Genomic DNA, 18,080 nt, shown 5'->3' with positions numbered 1-18,080 from the left:
AATCGTCCGCAATTGAATGGCTTCTGGTTACTATGGAGCCCCGACCTCCTCCTGTGCCCGAGAAACCCGCTCAGAACCTCCCCGAGCGGTCAGTCTCGCCCGGCGCCATCTCTACGTCCTCAAAGTTCGGCTCATCATTCGGTCTCTTCCGCCGAACCTCGTCTTCAATGAGCATCCGCAATTCAGGTCGAAGATCCATCTTCGGTGGCGGCAGTCGGGCAGAGTCAAAACACTCAAGAAGCATTCCGAATCTTGCATCTTTGCCTGAGAGCCAATCTGCAACTCTTCGAGCCGCATCTGCGGATGCTAACAACGCTGCACCAGTAACGACCATGTCGACAGCTCCGACCGAGTACACTATCACGGATCTGGGCGACATGGTAAAAGTCACAAATACACAGGACGACAATGCTCTGCAGTTCGATCCTTGCTCCGAGACTCATGCTCGCGATTGGTCCTACCGCGCTGAAGGAGGTGCTCATTTCATCTTCGGATACGATGGGTCAGCGAAAGGATACGTCGATCGTGTCCTTCGGATACAGAAAGCTGTTGCTGCTTCTGGGCCAGATGAGACAATGAGACGTGTCTGGGTCATGGACCTTCTACCGAAATTACTGCCTCGCGACCTACTGCTTCAATCTGTGCTCGTCGAATTGCAAGAGAAGTGGCTCAAAGAACTTATGTCAACTGACATGTCGAAGCGACCAGAAGAGCGAAAAGGCAGTATGGCTGGGACCGCATCGCTTACCGACTCCATATCAGGCTCTACTCATGGCTGGATCATGGACGACCTAATTGCAAGGGGGAAAAAGGAGGAGTCTGTCCTCTGCGTCGAGATTAAAGTGAGTGGATCATTTCACTTTGAGAACTGATGATAGCCCAAATGGGGTTTTCTCCCGGATCAGCAACACGTTCAGCCACCAGAAGCGGCGGGCATCAAATCGCAGATCCCACGCTTCCACCTGCACGAACACTTTCGTGGCAACTACACATCCGAGGACGTAGGATACAATCCCCTCGACTTGTTCTCAGGCCAGCAGGCTCGCATGAAGAAGGCTCTAGAAGGCCTCTGGCTTGGCTGGGAGGCTAGCGAAGGGAGGAAGAATAATTGGAGGGTCTACGTCGATGGCCAGGTCGTCTTGCCAGCTTCTGTGAGTCAGCTGCAAGCGAATGAAGATTGACAGAGTCAAGCCCATCGACGTGCCTACAACTGGCTCCAAGCAATCTGTGAGAGACAGCACGATCGATCTAGTCCTGCCATGTCTCATCTCATCCAACGTGTTCGGCCTTGTTGGAAGACTGCAATCTCGTCTCGATGCTACTGATATTTCGGATCTCGCTACGAGGTATGGCGCGGAATATCCGGACGCAGAGCCTTTCGCCGGCTCTGCGAGCTCAGAAGCGACAGAAGCCGAGCTCAGAACATTGGTGGCCAGATTTGTCGCAGCCTCTGCCAATCCTCAACCCCAGTCATGGTCTTTGCGCGAGAGTCTGATCGCATATTCCCTGGCCGCAATCTTCAAAGACTGCTCAATCTTCGTTCGAATCCCTCTCGCTCGGAAGGATGGCTCGTGGCAAGTATCCGCCAATCCTTCGGTCAAAGTGGTTGACGTGGACTTGAAACCACTGTGCTCAATGCGTAAATGGTATGACCTGGATGAGAAGCTTTGGAAACACTGGTACGAGAATCCGCCGACAATTACAAAGGCAGAGGTTCCGCCCGAGTTGGGAGCTCCGATTGAGGCATCGTCATTCCCTCGCCCAGGTCCGTTCACCTCGCCATCCGTTCGAGCACTCTACGTGCCTACACCTGACCGATCTGCGCCGCACACTCCCATGGAGGTCAACGAGCAGCATATGAGGAATCTACAAGCGATGACCGACAAGGATCTTCCCAACAGTGTAGTAGCCGGTCAAATGTCGTCGACCGTCGACGATCCTCACCATGACGCTCCTGAGGCGCCTGAGGCTCCTGAGGCAGAGGTCCTAGTCGATCCACCTACTCCCATCCAGTTGTCCGACAATACAAAACGCGGATCTGAAGCCGTCAGTCTCGCTGATGCCTTGTCCATCACTCCATCTACCACACATTTTGCATTTTCTGGTCGGGATCGTGACGACAATGGAGAAGATCTCGTCAGACCATTGCAAGAGTTGCCCGAGGAACCGGAGGCCGTCCATTTATTGCCTCTGAAGGAGTCGGCTGAACCCACACCAGCATACAACGGCTCTGTTAAGAATCTGCCTGAAGTTCCTGCACAGACTATTCACGCCCCTGCCGTGCTTGATCAGACGGTAGTAAATGGCCGTACAAACGTCAGATCTGAGGCTCAAACCTCGCCAACTGATGACCGCTCTTTCCCTCCACCTTCACCTGGATCATTCCGCAGAGAGCGGTCTCTCGCTCCTTCCCCATCTCCCCAGCTCGAATTTAAAGACCTTCCCGTTCTTCCAGCGGACGAGCCATCCCGGCTAGCTGCAGGCACCTTGGAATCACCCGTCGATATTGAGAAGGAGCCGGAACCGATAAAGACATCCGATCTCGCATCCCAGCAAGAGCAGCCCATAGGCCACCAGTCATCAATGGATGGGGAGCTTCACAGCGAGAATTCTGGCAAAGCGCTTGATGACGCTGCTTCGGGACCTACTCAGATCAACACCAGTTCCCGCAGTATCGCTTCGCTTGCAGGAACAGCTGCGGCTGTGTCTGTAGCTGCCGTCGCCGGGACTATAGGCGCCGTTGCTGGCGTTGCAACTGCCGTGGTTGGAGCTGCCAGTCCGACAAGATCGACTTTTGCGCAAGACGACGAAGATAGTGGCGAAGCACATGGGGAAGACGGTGCTATCGATACGCCAGGGCGACAATCAAGCTTCGCTGCGTTCGACCAAGCTCACTCTCAGCCTGTAAGGTCTCTCGATGACGAAAAAGCTACCAACGCTCAAGCTATCCTCCATGATGCGGAAGCCCCCAATATGCCTGGTGCGGACACGTATGAGACGGAAACTTCGACTGCTGCGATTGAAAACGGGAAATTGAAGCTACGTGCGGCTGCAATTGCCGCTGACCTGCCTGATGCGCCATCCGAGAAAGTGGGTTACGCTATCGACGGCGTGAGCTCACAACGAAAACCGGGCGCTGACATCGCCTCAGGGACACACAACGTCTGAAGTGTCTGAGGCTGACTTGCAAGCCCCAGAGGCGACCTCTGCGGCGCAAGTCTCTACGATCGAAGAGGATGCTCAGAATGGTCTGCATACCACGCAGAGTCAGATCGTGGACGAGCTTTCTGGCTCCTCGTTTGAAGCTCCGGACAACACAGAACACCAGCGGTCCTCTAGTGTAGTCGAACCATCTGCAGGTATCCTCAGTCTTGAAGCGACCAGCAAGCTCTCAGCACTCTCCGACCCCTCTCAAGCGAGGGCTTTCCCTCGCTCTGATTCGAAGTCGTCTGTCTCAGGTGAGAGACCTCGTCAGCCGGATTCGACCGCCTTGGCGAATCGACTCGATCTCCCACGGTCAACCGAGCCCGGAGTCATCATTGACCGGCCAGTCTCAGGTCATGAAACAGGTCAAGAGCCAGAGATGTCTCAGATTGACAATCTCGGCGTACCAGGTAGCTTCCCTGATCTATCAGCTCCGCAAGACGTCAGCGATGGTCTTATAGGCGTCAGCGACTCAGCGGTCTCTCCTGCAGAACAATCTCAGCCCATGGATGAGACAGAGACATCTTTCATTGACGATTCTGAGATTCCTGATCAAGGGTCTCAGGAGCGCCCGTCGCCGAGGACCGCAGCCGGCAGATTAGACATGGACGAGACGACGTCGGCTAATGGTCAGAACGGACTCTTGGACTCTGCTGTGCAAATCCAACAGCATGTAGTTCACCCGAATGCGGAGACACAACTGGAGCCCAAAGTAATGGAGACACTTGTAAATGTGGAGACACAGCGTCCAGATCACTCGATCCAGGGGATGAACAATCTTGAGGATACCTCATTCTCCGAGCACAGTGGACTCCAAGGTGCATCCCGGAAGCTCGATGATGCCACAAGAGATCTCGAGCCCGGTGTGGCGGGAAGCGACCCCGCACTTGGCTCCGTTGCGGACGATGGGAGTACCGTTTCACCTCTCAATGGTCACGACGTTCCTATGGATCCACTCCAAGAAGCTGCCGTCGCCTCGGATCCTACAGATGGTATGTTTTTTGGGAGCGTAGTGACCAGGCGAACGCTAACGTCTCTCGCTTGCTTCAGTCACACCATTCGAGCATGCCGAGCCCCTTCAGACAGGGCTCCAAATGGACAGCAGGGAATCGGTGTTCCCGACGGCACTGTCTTCTGAGACTGACATGACATTGAACCCGCTGAACGATGCCAGCGACATGAACATTTCGACTGCTCCTGACGCAGGCAATTCACCTCGAGATGCACACGTTGTGGACGACGCATCAATAGCAATCGTAGGGGAAAGCCTTTCAGCTGCCCCAGGTCTGTCCATGGGCGAGTCTCAGCATCAGCCTATTCCCGTCACCACAGATTCAGCGCCATCTCCGTCCGAGCTTCCCGCAGCGGTCACTTATGATGCGCAGCAACCCGTCGAGCATCATCGCTCCACATACGACTCAGAATCAGCCGGCTCGAATACCATGATCGGTGCACGAGCCTTCGATGAGCTGCCTGCCAGTGCCCAGATTGAGGGTCTTGCCGATCAGCCCCAGACTCAGGACGAGCATCGCGAATCCCCCTTCCTGTCCGGTCTATCTCCCCAGGACGACAACTCAGCAGAGGCCGAAAACGTCGCCTTTCCCACGCAAGAATCTCAGCCGTCATCCGTCGCGAATGATCCATTCTCTGGTCAAACCCCTAGTATGGGCACAACGCCATTTATGACTCCGGGCTCCATGGCCCAAGATATGGGATATCCATTCGACAGAGATGTGCCCTCGAGACTGTCCTTCGCCACTGCGGACTTTGCGACCCCAACATCTGAGCCCGGGACGCCCAAAGTTGCCTCCTCGGAGGTAGACCATGACACTCCGAAGCTCGCCGGTCCATACCGAGACAGTGACGACCATCATGACGACCACAAGGGGCCTGTTGTCGGTCTTTCGAATGACGATGGGGACTACCCAGAATCCGCTGCGGATCGTACTTTCGGCGAAAGCAGCCTTGTCTCTGAAGCTGCACCTCTGGATACCCAAGATCACTCTATCAAAAATCCCCTGGTACCTTTTGTCATGCCTGGACTCGAACCAGAGATTCCGGCCAGGATGTCGAACCCCTTTCTGAGTTCGCAAGAGGTTCAAGTGAACAGTCTGTATCACCCTGCACCGCCGCGTCCGGATTCTGCATCGCAGCGATCGCTCGGCGCTAACAGGCTCTCGGACGGTGCCTCCAATGACGTCGATACCAGTGTGCGACGGTCGTCCTCCGCGACGTTTGGCGAACCCGATCATACCCTTTCAGAGGGTCAACCTACCGCTGACCAAGAAGGTCGCCCCCATGCTTGATCACCCTGTATCATAAGTCAATTCATTTTTAACGTCTCATGCTCGGCATTCACACATACACGCTCGGTCACGATCAATGTTTCAAAGTCCCTGAGTGGCACGAATGGCAATCTTTCACACTCTCTGTCATGTGTACATATTCTCACAAACTTCTGTCTTTCTACCGAATCTTACTACATACTATATCGATCTAGGACTAATGAACCCATGTATATTTGATGTCTCAATGGAAAGCAGGAAGCCAAGCGTTTTACGCGGACTATCTTCGCTTTCGGCAGCGCCTCTCACCTTGACGGGCGGATCAACCCGCTGCACGAGAATGGAAAGGTCGTTGACACAATGCGGACGCGATCCCTCTGCGTGGTCCCAGCCGTGGCGGTCTCGATCCATCGGACCATGTAGTTGTTTCAGTGGAAGTGGCTGAAACTCATCCAAGTGTCTCGTGGTTATAGGGAAGGCAATCGGCTGGTGGCACGATTTATCTGCCTGTGGCTGCGCGGGTTGTTGGAGTTGAGCACCAGACGGTACTGAAAATTGTATCATATCCGTGGAGTGGGCTGTCGCCCCTCAAAAATCAGTGTCCTGACGCTCACATGGGAATCCACGATGAACCCGTGCACTCACAATGTCAAGATCAGGTCATCACGATACGTTCGTCATCGATAGTAACGCATGCTCGTGTCCCCGAAGCGGACATGTTTGGGCGGCGGACCAGCATGCCGATGGGTGTAGTATCCCGTCATGGGGTCGACTACTGCTGGAGGCCCATAGAGTGTTTGCTTGTGGACTGGCAAAGGAGAAAGAGGGGCGACGAAAGGTGGAGGCGGCGATCCAGGATAGTAAGACGAGGCATAGACGGGCTGGGAATATCCATTCAAGGGAATCGGCGCAGCTGCATACGTGTCTCGTCGACGTTTACGGGCGAAGAATGCCGTTAGACAGCCGACGGGGAACAGGGCTGTGATAGTTGGAGGGGACCGTTCAAAAAGGAGTCGCCATTGAGGATGTGTCCGCCAGGCATTCAGGAGGCAGGACCAGCGAGATGGAGACAAGATAAAAGACCTTGGGTCAGCTACATGATTGACCATTGTCTCTTGACACTCACCGCCGATGACAATGATTCCTTTCCCACCGATCGCATGTACGGCTTGAGTTCCGCCACGTACCACCACGGAAGCAAAGCCTGTCGCCACTGATCCGTTGCAGGCCTCGCCACTTGTGATAGCCTTGACGAGCTCCCCGGGAACTGTGGAAGCGACGGCGTTAAGCGACTGAGTGAAGCTCGGCAACTGAGATAGGCTAGGGATAGTCTGTATGCAGGAAGAACAAAGCGTGATCAGCCTCAACGCAAACACGAGGCAGAAAGGTAGAGGATGACGTATAACGTCTGATCGGGATCTCGAACGGATAGGTCACTCACCTGATTGAACACTTGGAGTAGAATGGGAGCCATTGTGGATGCAGTGGTAGACCAAAGACAGGAGGAGTGTCGTTGAGAAGATCAGATCGGGATCAGTAAGTAGCAGTGGCAAGATATAAAGCTCAAAGAAGAGATCAAGTCCAATGACAGCTTTTTATAATTCCCCACCTAGCGAAGGCAGGGATCGACTGCCCTTGTACTGTACCAACCGGTTATGATGGCTTTAGGCAGTACACCCGAAAGCAATATCCCTCACATCCTTTGGCCTGTGTGTGTCATACTGTAAGCATGACGGACGTGTACAGTGGGCCCCTTATGGCTTCTACCTCGTACCGTGAGTCATTTCTGGGCGGGGAGGCCGTCGGACGTCCGCAACATGATATTCCCGCAGAAAGTGCGTCACTCGACACTCAAGTTACGCTTTTAATACAGCATTCGGATAGTCGCGCAAACGGAAATGTCCGGATAACAGCACATAGGAGGATAGCCGTTCAAGACTTTGGGTGCCTTAAGTGCTCCTCAGACCTCTATCGGATTGGAGACGAGGGATTGTGAATGATAAGAAAGTCGAAGTGTCGGTTCGATCGGGTGGCGATTGAAACCCGGGGCGATAATGAAACGCTTACGTTAGCAGTTTGAGACGCAGAGAACCTAGAATTGATTCGGTGCGAGTTATGATATCTAGTCATCTCAGGACTCGCAATGGCTCTCTGTGGGCCGAAAGCAAGCCTTGCCATCCTCTCCAAGAATGACTCTTGCCATCTCTTTTCGTTCTTCAGTGCATATTTGACGAGTTCCTTGCGCAAAGGACCTCACAGTTGCGGGCGGACATGATCTAAGGGACTGACTTTGGGAACGGCACAAGGCTTTGTCGTCGACTCATTTGAGGTCAATGACGGAGACTCAGTCTGATACGTTTCCCCTCTCATCCTCGAGACTGATACTACATCTTTCATCCCTATTTAGGCCTATAGTCCCGAAGACCTTTTTCAACGCCAGGCAATGAGCTTCGTGAGCCATTCCAGGCGGAATCTGTGAAGCGATCCGACTGACCTTTGCCTCAGCTGAGAACAATGTCCAGCATAACTCGGTCCTTTACTCCAAGAGATGAACGTAGCACATCTCTGCATTCAGGTGCTATTGCTGGTCAGTCTGGCTGTCAGCGAACGACCAATCTGGCACTCAGCTCACACGAGGCAGGAATCGTCATCTCCCTGCTCACAGTTCTGATCGTCCTCACGATTCTGGTTCTCTACCGTCGACGGAGAGGTCATCTACCAGGTCCCCTGTTACCGACTTCGAATCCAAAAGTCATGCCACCCATGCCAACTCTCTCTGCCAATGGCTGGGCAGGAGCCTACCCGCCACCGTACAATCAATCTCATCATGGCATCCATGTGCCTCAACTTAATCACGCTTATAGGTCAGAGCAGCCGGTTCCAGTGATACCCATCGATATGAGCAAGACGTACTATGTCAGTTCGACCGATCGGGAGAGAACTGTAGGGTTCGGATCAGTGACTGTGCGAACTTTTTGAAACGGTGCGAGATTTCACAGCACTATCTAAGCTACAAATATGCATGTGAGTCGTAACCTACCTGTGCCGTCATACAACATCATGAATGCACTTCAAAATGAGGGTCGCATCACTTCTCTGCCCTAGCCAGACCGGTAGGCTCCTTTCGTATCCTAGAGACTGGCCTCTCTATTCTCCCAGACGTCATGACCAATGCGTTTCGTCTCTGCTGTCCGAGCTCTCCTCCATCCTTTATGCCGAGCTTGGCTTCTTCAAGCTCGCGTCGCTTCTCGCGCCATGGTCTAGCATAGCGAATAACAAGCACAGGTATAGGAGTGCCAATAAGACATATTCCGGTAAGGAGGACCAATGTCCAGCCGGCTCCAAGAGCTTTGTAGAGGATCTGGACGATCGCTGTTCCTACGGCGCCTAGCAAGCAGCGTACGAGGTTGAACTGGAACGGTAGTCAGATCATGGACTCAGGCATAGCAAAGTGCGGGACCTACAGATGCCGATGCGGCGCCACCTTTTCCCGGCATCAGATCCTGAGCATACAGAGTGGCTGCGATGCATCAGCTCCTGGGCGCTTCCCGCAATGGAGGAGTCAACTTACCTGTACTCATGGTACCGGTACCCAAACCGGTGAAGAAGCCAAGAACTAGAGTGGCGGCCAACGGTGCCTTCACCTGAAGGGTCCAGCCCTGCGCCGTGGATGCAGAAAGGAAGACGCTGTTGGAGTTCTTCAGCTGTGGGACGACATTACACTATATCCACACTTACATAACGAAAGGCGTCAGACAACGGATTCTGGTCAACTCTAATCTAAAATCCTCTCCAGCCTTGCGATAGTCACCGTCCGCACGCTTCACCTCGCGCCGGTACATCCAGTCGAGCTGTCGACCATTCAATTGTGCAGCGATAAGGGTTCCAAAACCGTTGGGCCTTCTTTTCATGAGCAATCGGTTCCGCTGCAGCTCATGGAGGACTTACAGGTAAGCAAGACCGATCTTCAAATCGTTAAGATGATACGAGTCCCGTAATGCGGTAGAATAGAGTGTCCTGAGAGTCGAGTAAGGAATATGCTCTGCGTCGCCGGCTGTAACTCACAGAATCATGTAGAACTGCATGTACAGCAGTGACGCGTAGACGAAGATCAAAGACACCTCTGGAGTCAATAGAATGAGGAAAGCAGAAAGAGGCTGGTACTGCGGAGAGAGTCAGTCATGGTGCAATGTGCCGGAGGATCCACTCACTGGTTTTCGAGGTGGCCTATCTGTGTGCTCCCACTCCTCGCCACGCTTTTTCACATCCCGCTTCATTTTGCTGTGCTTGTATAGCATCATTGGACTCATATTTGACATTGGCGGAGGAATCGAGCCATCGCCAACGAGGGATCGGAGAGTTTCAGGAAAGAAACTAAGTTTGATAAGCATGCAATATGACTGACCCTGAAGAAGCTCACAGGATGAGGGGAACCATGACGACACCAGTGGAGATGGTTAAGAACCAGAATATACTCCGCCAGCCTAGCGTGTCGGCGAGCACACCACCCAATAGCGGACCAAAAGCTGGACCGATGCTAAGTCGGCGAGTTAGATCTAGAAGCAACGAAAGCGCGACTCACAGAGCTCCAAGCTGGAACACAGCGAAGAATTTGCCCCGCTCATGGGGCTCGGCGATATCAGCTATGCTTCCCGCGCCGATGGAGATGACTGCGGATCCACCAGTCGACTGTATTGCAAGAATCGGATGTCAGCTCCCACACGAGGCGAGAGACTCGATTAACACTGACCTGCAGAGCGCGGAAGAACAGCAACATCCAGTATGCGCTCGTTGGCATGAGCGCCAAACCAATGTTTGCACCGATGTACAGTGTGAGAGTGCCGATATATACCGGCCGTCTGCCGATAGTGTCACTTAGACTGCCAAAGAATGACGGTGTGATAGCTTGAAAGATGAGGTAGATGGTGACTCCAAGCGTAATATCTTGCTCTGAGCGATTGAAGTCTCTCGCTAATGTCGGAATGGCAGGTACGAAGATGTTCGAGGAGATGGGCGAGAAGATGCCCGCCAATCCGCCGAGAATGACGATCAACCATTTGGTCCGTTGTGGAAAAGCAGAGTACGGTCTCTGGGATGTGGGGGTTCGACCGACTCCGGTCACTGGACGGGCATGTTGCTCATCGTCTTCTTCTCTTCTAACTGAAGGGTCCCCCACACCTTCATCATCGTCGGAATTTCGCTGCTCAGAACAAAGCGAAGCTGAACTAGTGGCGGAGACAGTGCCCAGACTTCTTCCACTTGGCGATGTGTCAAGCGGAATCGAGCGATGGTTCTTGATGGTCACGGACCGAGTACGCTGCAAGTTGGTCTTTGCGACTTCATCTTGAGATACTGCTGCTGGTATTGTCTGTCTAACGTCTTGGCTGCTATTTGTATTCATGGACGGCAAGATGGATTCGACCAATGATGCAGAGATCGGCCTTCTCCACGTACGATGACCGTCGATTAAGGTGAAAATGCTCTTCGTCCGAGATGCTCTAGCTGGATGGTGATCTTGTGCCCCTCTATATAGTACTCATGCTCCACTGAACAAATGTCTGGTCCTCGGAGATGCCTTGAAGATTATCGACAACACAAAAACCCATGATCGACCTCGGGAATTATGATCAACAGTCCAGCCAAAATATTTCGGCCGATGACGTAAAAAAGCATGACTCGTCGGCCGACCAAGGCAACGACTGATTGATGACGTGTCAATTTTATCCTTAGCGGCTGATTTTGATAAGGTCCAGTGTTTGTCCGCGCCTGATTTTCAATCAACATTGACCCCCATCCATCCTATTGACTTTCAATCTTGATTTCATCCACAACACCGGCATCATGTCAACTCAGCCTCTGTCTGCCATGCTGTCTGGCTTGTATCTTGGTCCTTCAGACTCACCTACGCCAGATCCTGGCTCTCGATCCATCTTCTTGGCGAGTAAATCAGCGGCGACAACAACGTTGTCAGCTACTACGTCGTCTGCTTCGACCGCTGTCAACCCGGGCACCGGAAATCGGCTACCACCTGTCATGAAAAAGTACATGAATCCGAACCTTGTGCGACCCCCTAACACCGCTGTGAGCCAACACAGCTCTTCATTCTCAGCCAATCCGGCGTCTATAACGTCAGGGATCAACAAGGAGGCCATTCGCGGTCCGCTGTTAAAACTGGCGGGTGTCAATGTGCCTTCGCCGTCACGAGTTCCTTCAGGCGGTAAAATGCCGCCAAAGACACATACAGCACACGGTATCCATGGTCCAGCTCACTCCACGAGCAAGAGACTGTCCAGTGTCGGAGGTGCTACCGGTCAACACACTTCCTCAGCCGGTACAACTGGAGGTGCCAAAAAAATTGAACTTGGCAAGTACGATGGGGGACTAGAGGCGGATGAAGGAGAGGACGTCGGCATACCGGCTGATGCGGGCAGGATGTTGGAGCTGGATAGCTCGTCATCTGGGTAAGTTTGGACGCAGACCATTCTTGAAAATGCGGTTAACCTCAGAACCTCAGGACCATTCCCTTATCACTGACTGCGTTCACCATCGGTAGACCATTGGGTAAAGGAAAATTCGGCAGGGTCTACCTCGCACGTACCAAGGCAGCTCCACACTTCATCGTAGCCCTGAAATGTCTTCACAAGTCGGAGATCGTCAACGGCAAAGTCGAAAAGCAAGTGAGGAGAGAGATCGAGATCCAACAGAATCTCCGGTGAGGCTATCCAAGAAGTTGTCGCAGGAATGCTACTGAGCGGATTCTGAACAGGCATCCGAACATTCTCCGTCTCTATGGCTACTTCCACGACTCCAAGAGGATCTTCCTCATCCTGGAGTTTGCGGTCAAAGGCGAGCTGTACAAACAGCTGTCAAAATACGGAAAATTTGAGGAGAAGCGGGCTAGCAGAGTATGGCATCAGAGGGGCTCTCATGCTGATCTGTCACATAGTACATCGCTCAGATGGCAGACGCCCTATCTTATCTTCACAAAAAGCATGTCATTCATAGGGATATCAAGCCAGAGAATCTCCTCATTGGTGAGTCTCCATGATCGTGATAAAGCAGACTGACACCATGCAGGGCTAAAGGGAGAGTTGAAGATAGCAGATTTCGGATGGAGTGTTGTACGTTGAGCTGCTATCGTAAAGGCCAGTCTTGACGAATGCTCCTTCAGCATGCGCCTAGTAATCGGCGACAAACTTTGTGCGGAACTTTAGACTATCTTCCGCCTGAGATGATTGAAGGCAAAGAGCATAATGCGAAGGTGGACCTCTGGGCTATCGGTGTTCTGGCGTACGAGTTCATTTGTGGAGGGCCACCCTTTGAGGTGAGTCTCATTGCTTGTACGAGCACCCTATGCTAACAGAAGGCGATAGGATCTCTCCGGAAACTCTGGTGAGATGGAAAGATGCGTTTGGGTGATGTTTCTGACCTCATGATCCAGCTACGTACAAGCGGATCTGCAAGGTCGATCTTAAGATCCCGGACCACGTTTCCCCCGAAGCGGCCGACTTGATCCGAAAGGTTAGTCGGGATCCCGGGTATACATGCCTTTGTCTGACCTGCCTCAGCTGCTGCGTTACAACCCTGAGGAGAGACTGCCGCTTGCTGACGTCCTGGCGCATCCATGGATCAAGAAGTACGAGAAGAAGAGTTCGACGGGTGGATCTGGCGCTGCACGGGATTCGTAAATCTATTATTCATTTCAGAGGTCTTCTGCATCATCGGTTATTCTGTGCATGGTCTTTGCCGAGCGCCTAACGAGGCGCGCTCAGTCTCTGACAGGTGTGGTCTGAGAGCCATTGACTGATTGCATACACACTGCCATCGGCTCTCGGACAGGGAACGGAAAGACCAGTATCCATCCTCCGCTTCACATCACGGGTCTTTTCCACGCGAGGGCAGAATGTGATCTGGACACCACGGCTACGACTCCGAGCAGGAGTCATCACGCCCTCAATGCACAATCATGGGGGCAACCTGGACGACCGGGATGTCCTTTTCCATCTGAGCTGTGTGTTCGTACAGGTCTTGAGATTCGGCTTCGAGGACTGCCAGGCAAGCAATTAGCATTTCTCATAGAGTTAGGTCCGCACAACAACAGACACTCACAAAGAGCGTTGTCGATTTTTGCTTGGTCCGTGTTGATCATGAGCAGAGCACCAAAACCTACCAGAGCGAATGGAAGTAGGAAATAGTAGGCGGCGTTGGTATTGCCTCCTGCTCTCGCAATGATCGCCGAACCGATGAAAGGCCCAATGAATGCGGATGTCTTACCGACGCAGTTGAAGAGGGCCATGAAGAGGTCTGAGAAGGATTCCGATCTCAGCTAATGTGACACAAGCAAGCTGACGAGAGACAAGATGAATCAACGGAACAGCCACTCACACATCTTAGGTGCGGGCACAACTTCGGTGATCATGATAATACTGTAGCCTGATGCCTACTCAGCATATTCACGCACTCTGGGTGATGCTCAGCTCACTGCCCCAGAAGCCTCCTGTGACATTGTAGCAGCTGTTCGCCCAGAACTCCCAGGCTAGCATAGCACATCAGCACCTGCCTGGTCATGACGATTGGTAATGCCTACTGTGGTGGAATCCAACCTTGGTTGTCCAATTGCCAATCATGCCCCATACAAGCCTGTTCGTCTTCAGCGCTTGCCGGTGAGAGGTGAGAGAGCTCACGGGAGTAGCTGGAAGACCACACCGATGATCAACATCGTCTTGACGGAAATCTTCCATCGTTGTTGGATCCAATTTGCAATGATTGTCCCGCCTCCTCCGCCCAAGTACAGGATCAGAGTAAGGCCCGAAAAGCCCATCGTGCTGAAGTTGATGGTTTTGTTCTGAAGAATACCGACGACTGTACCAGCCGTGCCGAGGACTATGAGGAGACTTCAAGTCAGGAACATGCAGCAACCAGATAGGCAAGAAGCGGTCTTACCATCCTGTAGAATGAAAAACGCGACGAGGTAAATGATGGATTGTTTGAGCCCTTTAGCATACTTTGCAGCTTGCCACAATTGTCTGTGGAAGGATTCTCTTAGCTGAGATTCAAATGTACGTCGCTCGTCCAGGCAGCTCACTTCGGACCAGCGGACAAGAAGTTGGTATTCTTTGGCAGCTGTTGACCCGGTCTGTACTGTTCGTATACGAACCAAGGGATACAGCAAATGACATTGACGGCGCCAAAAGTTCCGACAAGGACTCTGTATCCCAGATCGAGTTGCTCCTGCGTCGCAGTCCCGATCTTGTATGCTACCCCTGTAGCCATGCCAAGGAGAACGAGGCAGATGGCACTACTGACGATGTTCGTGATATTGTACAGCTTGGATCTCTCGAGCATGTCTAATCTGGCATGTTCTTCCGGTCTGAAGTCAGGTATATCAGTCTCAGTCGTTCCTACAGCCACGCATTGGCTCACCGTCGAGTACCATTTAGGACGGCTTGTTCCGACTCAATCATCTTTGGCAGGTCGCGCACTAGCCCCGGGAAGATTGCGAAGTAGAAGCTGTTCGCAACATTCAAAGCTAAATGAAGATCAGCGGGATCGTAATCGACATAATATGACCTGGGCTTCTTACCTACAGACCCCAAGATGTATAGGAAATTGGCGACTTGCCAATCTGAGCCATTCTTGAGACCTGCGAAGCCGAGTGTGGTGGCACAGAGGATGAATGTGAAGACTGGCTCAGTGTATCAGCGTCCGGCTATGTCTTCTGGGATGAAATTGGTCTACATTGAAGGATATATGGTCGCCAGTTGCCGTAATCAGCGTAAGGTCCAATCAGGACCAAGCAGACTACTTGGACAGCGAAGAGTATTCCCGTAAGGTCTAGGATCATCGAGTTCACTATACGGCCTTGCTTCAATTCCATTGGCCTATTGAAGCAAATTTTCGCTCACGAGGCAGATATCTGCCGCCCCATTCGACGAAACCACTTGGAAATGCCTGGTTTAACAACGCTTGTTGCACAGCACTACCATAGTTGCCGACACCTTGCAATCGTGAGACCTAATCTCTGGCAGAGCCATGTCGATTCTCACCGACACCTTGACCAAGGACAACTGCGATTGGCTTGTCAATCTGATGCACTGCAAACACAAGTACCACTCACACCATAGCACATAAGCCCAATACTCTTTCTTGGTTGTGACCTTTCTTGCGCCGGTCGTCGGGATGATGGTCTGTTGCTCGATGACCGCTAGACCGACACTTTGGTGAGCATTGATGTATTCGGGCTCTTCATCAGCCACGTTGGCATCGTAGTTGTTCTTCTCAACATCGACCTCTTGTTCTTGAATGTTCTTCTCCGCGTCACCACCCGTCTGAGCAGCATTGACCGACATCTTGTATCTTCAAGATTTGAGTAGACTGCGATTAGAGTCAGTGAGATGTTCCATTCGCTCAAGCCCGATTCTTGTATTTAGCTCTTCGAGGATGCTCGCGCAACATAGATCCGCCGCTTTGGAAACTGCAGCGCGAGCACCGCCTGACACGCAAGCATCTGGCAATTTTTCGCAAGGAGGCCGAATGCGAGTGGGGCACAATGCACAATTCCTCAGCAGCTTTCCGAGATACGCGATAAGCAAGGTCTCGACTTTACCCACTCTTGTCCGAAGGTGTCGTATCGTCTCTGCGCTTGCCCCGCTTTTGACATTCTCGAAAACCTTGAATGAGCTAAAAATAAAATCATCCAAGCTAGATCTCACCGGCGCCGGACATTCCAGGCCGAAGAATGCTGCTCGGGTTCGTACGTGCGATGCAGTGGTTCTTGCATGAAGTGCAGACGTAGGATCCTCGAATTGAGTAAAGTCTAAGACATTTGATCGACGGTTCAAGGCACCTGTGGTCCCTGACCCGGCGATTTGCCACGGAGAGCTCTGATTGCGACAAATATCCCTGGCCACATGTATCCCCTTGGCCTTATGTATCCCCATGGCATTTTCGTGGAACGCGGGCAATTCATCCTGTTGTCGGGAGCCGAAGTTGCTTCAAGCGATGGGCTGCACTGAGTGCGTGTTGCAAAGACTTCCCGGAGACTCGCATGGTGCCAATCGCACCTTGGGCACGGCGCAAGCTCAAGATATGTCTGACACGCTAGATTCGTCATCCAGATCTGCCGGCGGAATCACGGGCATACCGCTCTCGAATGCCAAACGCCGTGCGAGCCGCTCGTAGGCGAACCGCTCGGAGTGTACGGCAGCTGGGTACCAGCTAGAATGGAGTTCAACAGCTGTCCAATCTTTCCAGAGGTCACTGCAGACTCACTAATTGACGGCAACTGCAATTCCTCCTGGACCCTCCTCCTGATCCACCCGATGCCACCATTCCGCAGGCAAGTACAGAGTATCGCCCTTTTGCAGATTTATACGGATGGATTGCACGCCCTTCGGGACCTCTAGAGATTCCACCCATGGTACGGAGCTGGGCGGCTCGTCGAGCCGAGGTGTTAGTCGACCTGACGAGTCCCGATTCAGCGTTGAGGATGGATGGAACGTTTCTGAATCTGGTCAGTCGATTGATGATACCTCTAGCGCATTCCAACGGGTCTCACGTCTGAGCCACAGACCCTCGATGGGAGATATTAGGGTAAAGGTCTTAGAACCACTAAGGATGTGATAGATGTTCTCGTATCTGCGAGAAGAATTCAGAATAAGGTCCACTGCTCACAGGGACATGCAGCTCACGGATCATGGTGGAAAGAAGTCGTACTTCGTGAGGTGCCGATCCACAAGTTCACAGCCTCGGCAGGATGACCTAACGAGCAGCTTCAGCAAGGAGGACAAGCGCGTGCCGTGCGACCTACCAATCGCTTCGTCCATCCAGGGGATGTTCGACTGTATATACCTTTGATATGGAGCCAGCTCAGGCTTAGACTGCGATGGTCCATCGGTCGACCGGTAGATATTACCGTCCTGCGATTGGAGGTATAGGACATCGCCAGACGCCTCTTCTTCTATCTGACTCAAGAAATCTACCATGGTCATGCGCGCTTCCAAAGGTTTCACAAATGTCGATCTGCCTTCAGCCGGCCGGCGAACCGAATCTGCTAGACTGCTACACATCAGCTACGTCAATAAGGGGATCTGAAGCCAGGATGTACCCATCGTCGGTCACCGCGATCGAGCAAGTCCTAGACGCCTCGTTTCCATCTTCATGAAAAATGGATTTGTGAGTTTGAGGCTCTCCCCAGTCCCTGGATTCAGGTCCGTCTTTGCACGGCGAGAACGAGCCTTTCGCAGCGAGTATAAGTGACATCTGAGGACTGAGACACTGCATGACCAACCTGCAATGACCGCTGGGTGAGCTTTGGCTATCATTCTGGCTGCCTCAGCAGCCGACGGTTCATGCTCGTATAAATCAGGCACCGGCGCCGCTATATCTGTGACAGTCAGTAGAATCGGCAGAAGCCACGCACCCCTATAATCCGTGCGTAGCTGCACGAGGAGACTGCTGAGGTCCATAGCATGCTATCCTCGCGTGCTGCCAACGATTGAAAAATCCCTAAAGCAGCCCGACAGAGTGAACGGTACGAACATGACCATTGAGCATTTCGGTCAATCTCATAAAACGTTTCTGAAAATCGTC

The 18,080-nt window shown here is 52.6% G+C and overlaps 7 protein-coding genes across 7 annotated transcripts; 3 read left to right on the top strand and 4 right to left on the bottom strand.

Annotated features, from left to right (window-relative positions):
• Positions 1–377: 377 nt before the first annotated feature.
• BD324DRAFT_579488 (inositol-pentakisphosphate 2-kinase) lies at positions 378–1,686 on the top strand (the record flags this gene model as incomplete). Its single annotated transcript, XM_022013381.1, has 3 exons — positions 378–842; positions 879–1,155; positions 1,187–1,686. Coding segments are annotated over 3 exons (1,242 nt in total), but the record flags the coding sequence as incomplete, so codon positions are not given.
• A 1,054-nt stretch (positions 1,687–2,740) lies between these two features.
• On the top strand, positions 2,741–5,600 carry BD324DRAFT_439413 (hypothetical protein). Its single transcript, XM_022012787.1, has 5 exons — positions 2,741–2,904; positions 2,966–3,090; positions 3,152–3,458; positions 3,558–4,196; positions 4,255–5,600. Exons 2-5 carry the CDS (start codon positions 2,974–2,976, stop codon positions 5,508–5,510), a joined length of 2,319 nt encoding a protein of 772 aa, XP_021871331.1. The 5' UTR covers positions 2,741–2,904; positions 2,966–2,973; the 3' UTR covers positions 5,511–5,600.
• A 566-nt stretch (positions 5,601–6,166) lies between these two features.
• BD324DRAFT_650897 (hypothetical protein) lies at positions 6,167–6,963 on the bottom strand (the record flags this gene model as incomplete). Its single annotated transcript, XM_022018230.1, has 3 exons — positions 6,167–6,468; positions 6,616–6,820; positions 6,931–6,963. 3 exons carry the CDS (start codon positions 6,961–6,963, stop codon positions 6,167–6,169), a joined length of 540 nt encoding a protein of 179 aa, XP_021871330.1.
• Positions 6,964–8,577: 1,614 nt separating this feature from the next.
• BD324DRAFT_579508 (major facilitator superfamily domain-containing protein) lies at positions 8,578–10,890 on the bottom strand (the record flags this gene model as incomplete). The annotated part of the gene is made up of 10 exons (XM_022013384.1): positions 8,578–8,901; positions 8,954–9,009; positions 9,061–9,176; positions 9,228–9,389; positions 9,438–9,506; positions 9,555–9,652; positions 9,701–9,863; positions 9,910–10,026; positions 10,072–10,178; positions 10,240–10,890. The coding sequence occupies 10 exons, from the start codon at positions 10,888–10,890 to the stop codon at positions 8,578–8,580; spliced, it is 1,863 nt and encodes a 620-aa protein (XP_021871329.1).
• Positions 10,891–11,074: 184 nt separating this feature from the next.
• Positions 11,075–13,262, top strand: BD324DRAFT_590570 (kinase-like domain-containing protein). Its single transcript, XM_022013790.1, has 9 exons — positions 11,075–11,950; positions 12,004–12,201; positions 12,256–12,394; positions 12,436–12,523; positions 12,567–12,610; positions 12,661–12,813; positions 12,863–12,881; positions 12,931–13,010; positions 13,058–13,262. The coding sequence occupies exons 1-9, from the start codon at positions 11,331–11,333 to the stop codon at positions 13,175–13,177; spliced, it is 1,461 nt and encodes a 486-aa protein (XP_021871328.1). The 5' UTR covers positions 11,075–11,330; the 3' UTR covers positions 13,178–13,262.
• Positions 13,263–13,442: 180 nt separating this feature from the next.
• Positions 13,443–15,838, bottom strand: BD324DRAFT_650893 (autophagy protein; the record flags this gene model as incomplete). The annotated part of the gene is made up of 14 exons (XM_022018229.1): positions 13,443–13,537; positions 13,599–13,793; positions 13,875–13,922; positions 13,972–14,025; positions 14,077–14,129; positions 14,174–14,372; positions 14,433–14,515; positions 14,575–14,859; positions 14,913–15,018; positions 15,073–15,174; positions 15,228–15,341; positions 15,395–15,487; positions 15,536–15,556; positions 15,607–15,838. 14 exons carry the CDS (start codon positions 15,836–15,838, stop codon positions 13,443–13,445), a joined length of 1,680 nt encoding a protein of 559 aa, XP_021871327.1.
• Positions 15,839–16,570: 732 nt separating this feature from the next.
• Positions 16,571–17,956, bottom strand: BD324DRAFT_650892 (cupin-like domain-domain-containing protein; the record flags this gene model as incomplete). The annotated part of the gene is made up of 8 exons (XM_022018228.1): positions 16,571–16,706; positions 16,761–16,992; positions 17,047–17,126; positions 17,180–17,249; positions 17,299–17,546; positions 17,596–17,725; positions 17,779–17,874; positions 17,911–17,956. 8 exons carry the CDS (start codon positions 17,954–17,956, stop codon positions 16,571–16,573), a joined length of 1,038 nt encoding a protein of 345 aa, XP_021871326.1.
• Positions 17,957–18,080: the final 124 nt, after the last annotated feature.

The sequence above is a fragment of the Kockovaella imperatae genome (genome assembly GCF_002102565.1).
Source record: "Kockovaella imperatae strain NRRL Y-17943 chromosome Unknown BD324scaffold_6, whole genome shotgun sequence".
In the NCBI taxonomy this organism is placed as follows: domain Eukaryota; kingdom Fungi; phylum Basidiomycota; class Tremellomycetes; order Tremellales; family Cuniculitremaceae; genus Kockovaella; species Kockovaella imperatae.
This window is presented reverse-complemented; position numbering and strand designations above follow the sequence as displayed.

Coding starts and splice junctions, on each gene's coding strand:
- BD324DRAFT_439413 (XM_022012787.1), top strand. CDS start 2,974: ATGCCTGGTGCGGACACGTATGAGACGGAAACTTCGACTGCTGCGATT. Junction 3,091..3,151: donor CTGATGCGCCATCCGAGAAA/GTGGGTTACGCT, acceptor ACATCGCCTCAG/GGACACACAACGTCTGAAGT. Junction 4,197..4,254: donor CGCCTCGGATCCTACAGATG/GTATGTTTTTTG, acceptor CGCTTGCTTCAG/TCACACCATTCGAGCATGCC.
- BD324DRAFT_590570 (XM_022013790.1), top strand. CDS start 11,331: ATGTCAACTCAGCCTCTGTCTGCCATGCTGTCTGGCTTGTATCTTGGT. Junction 11,951..12,003: donor CTGGATAGCTCGTCATCTGG/GTAAGTTTGGAC, acceptor TCAGAACCTCAG/GACCATTCCCTTATCACTGA. Junction 12,395..12,435: donor AGGAGAAGCGGGCTAGCAGA/GTATGGCATCAG, acceptor TCTGTCACATAG/TACATCGCTCAGATGGCAGA.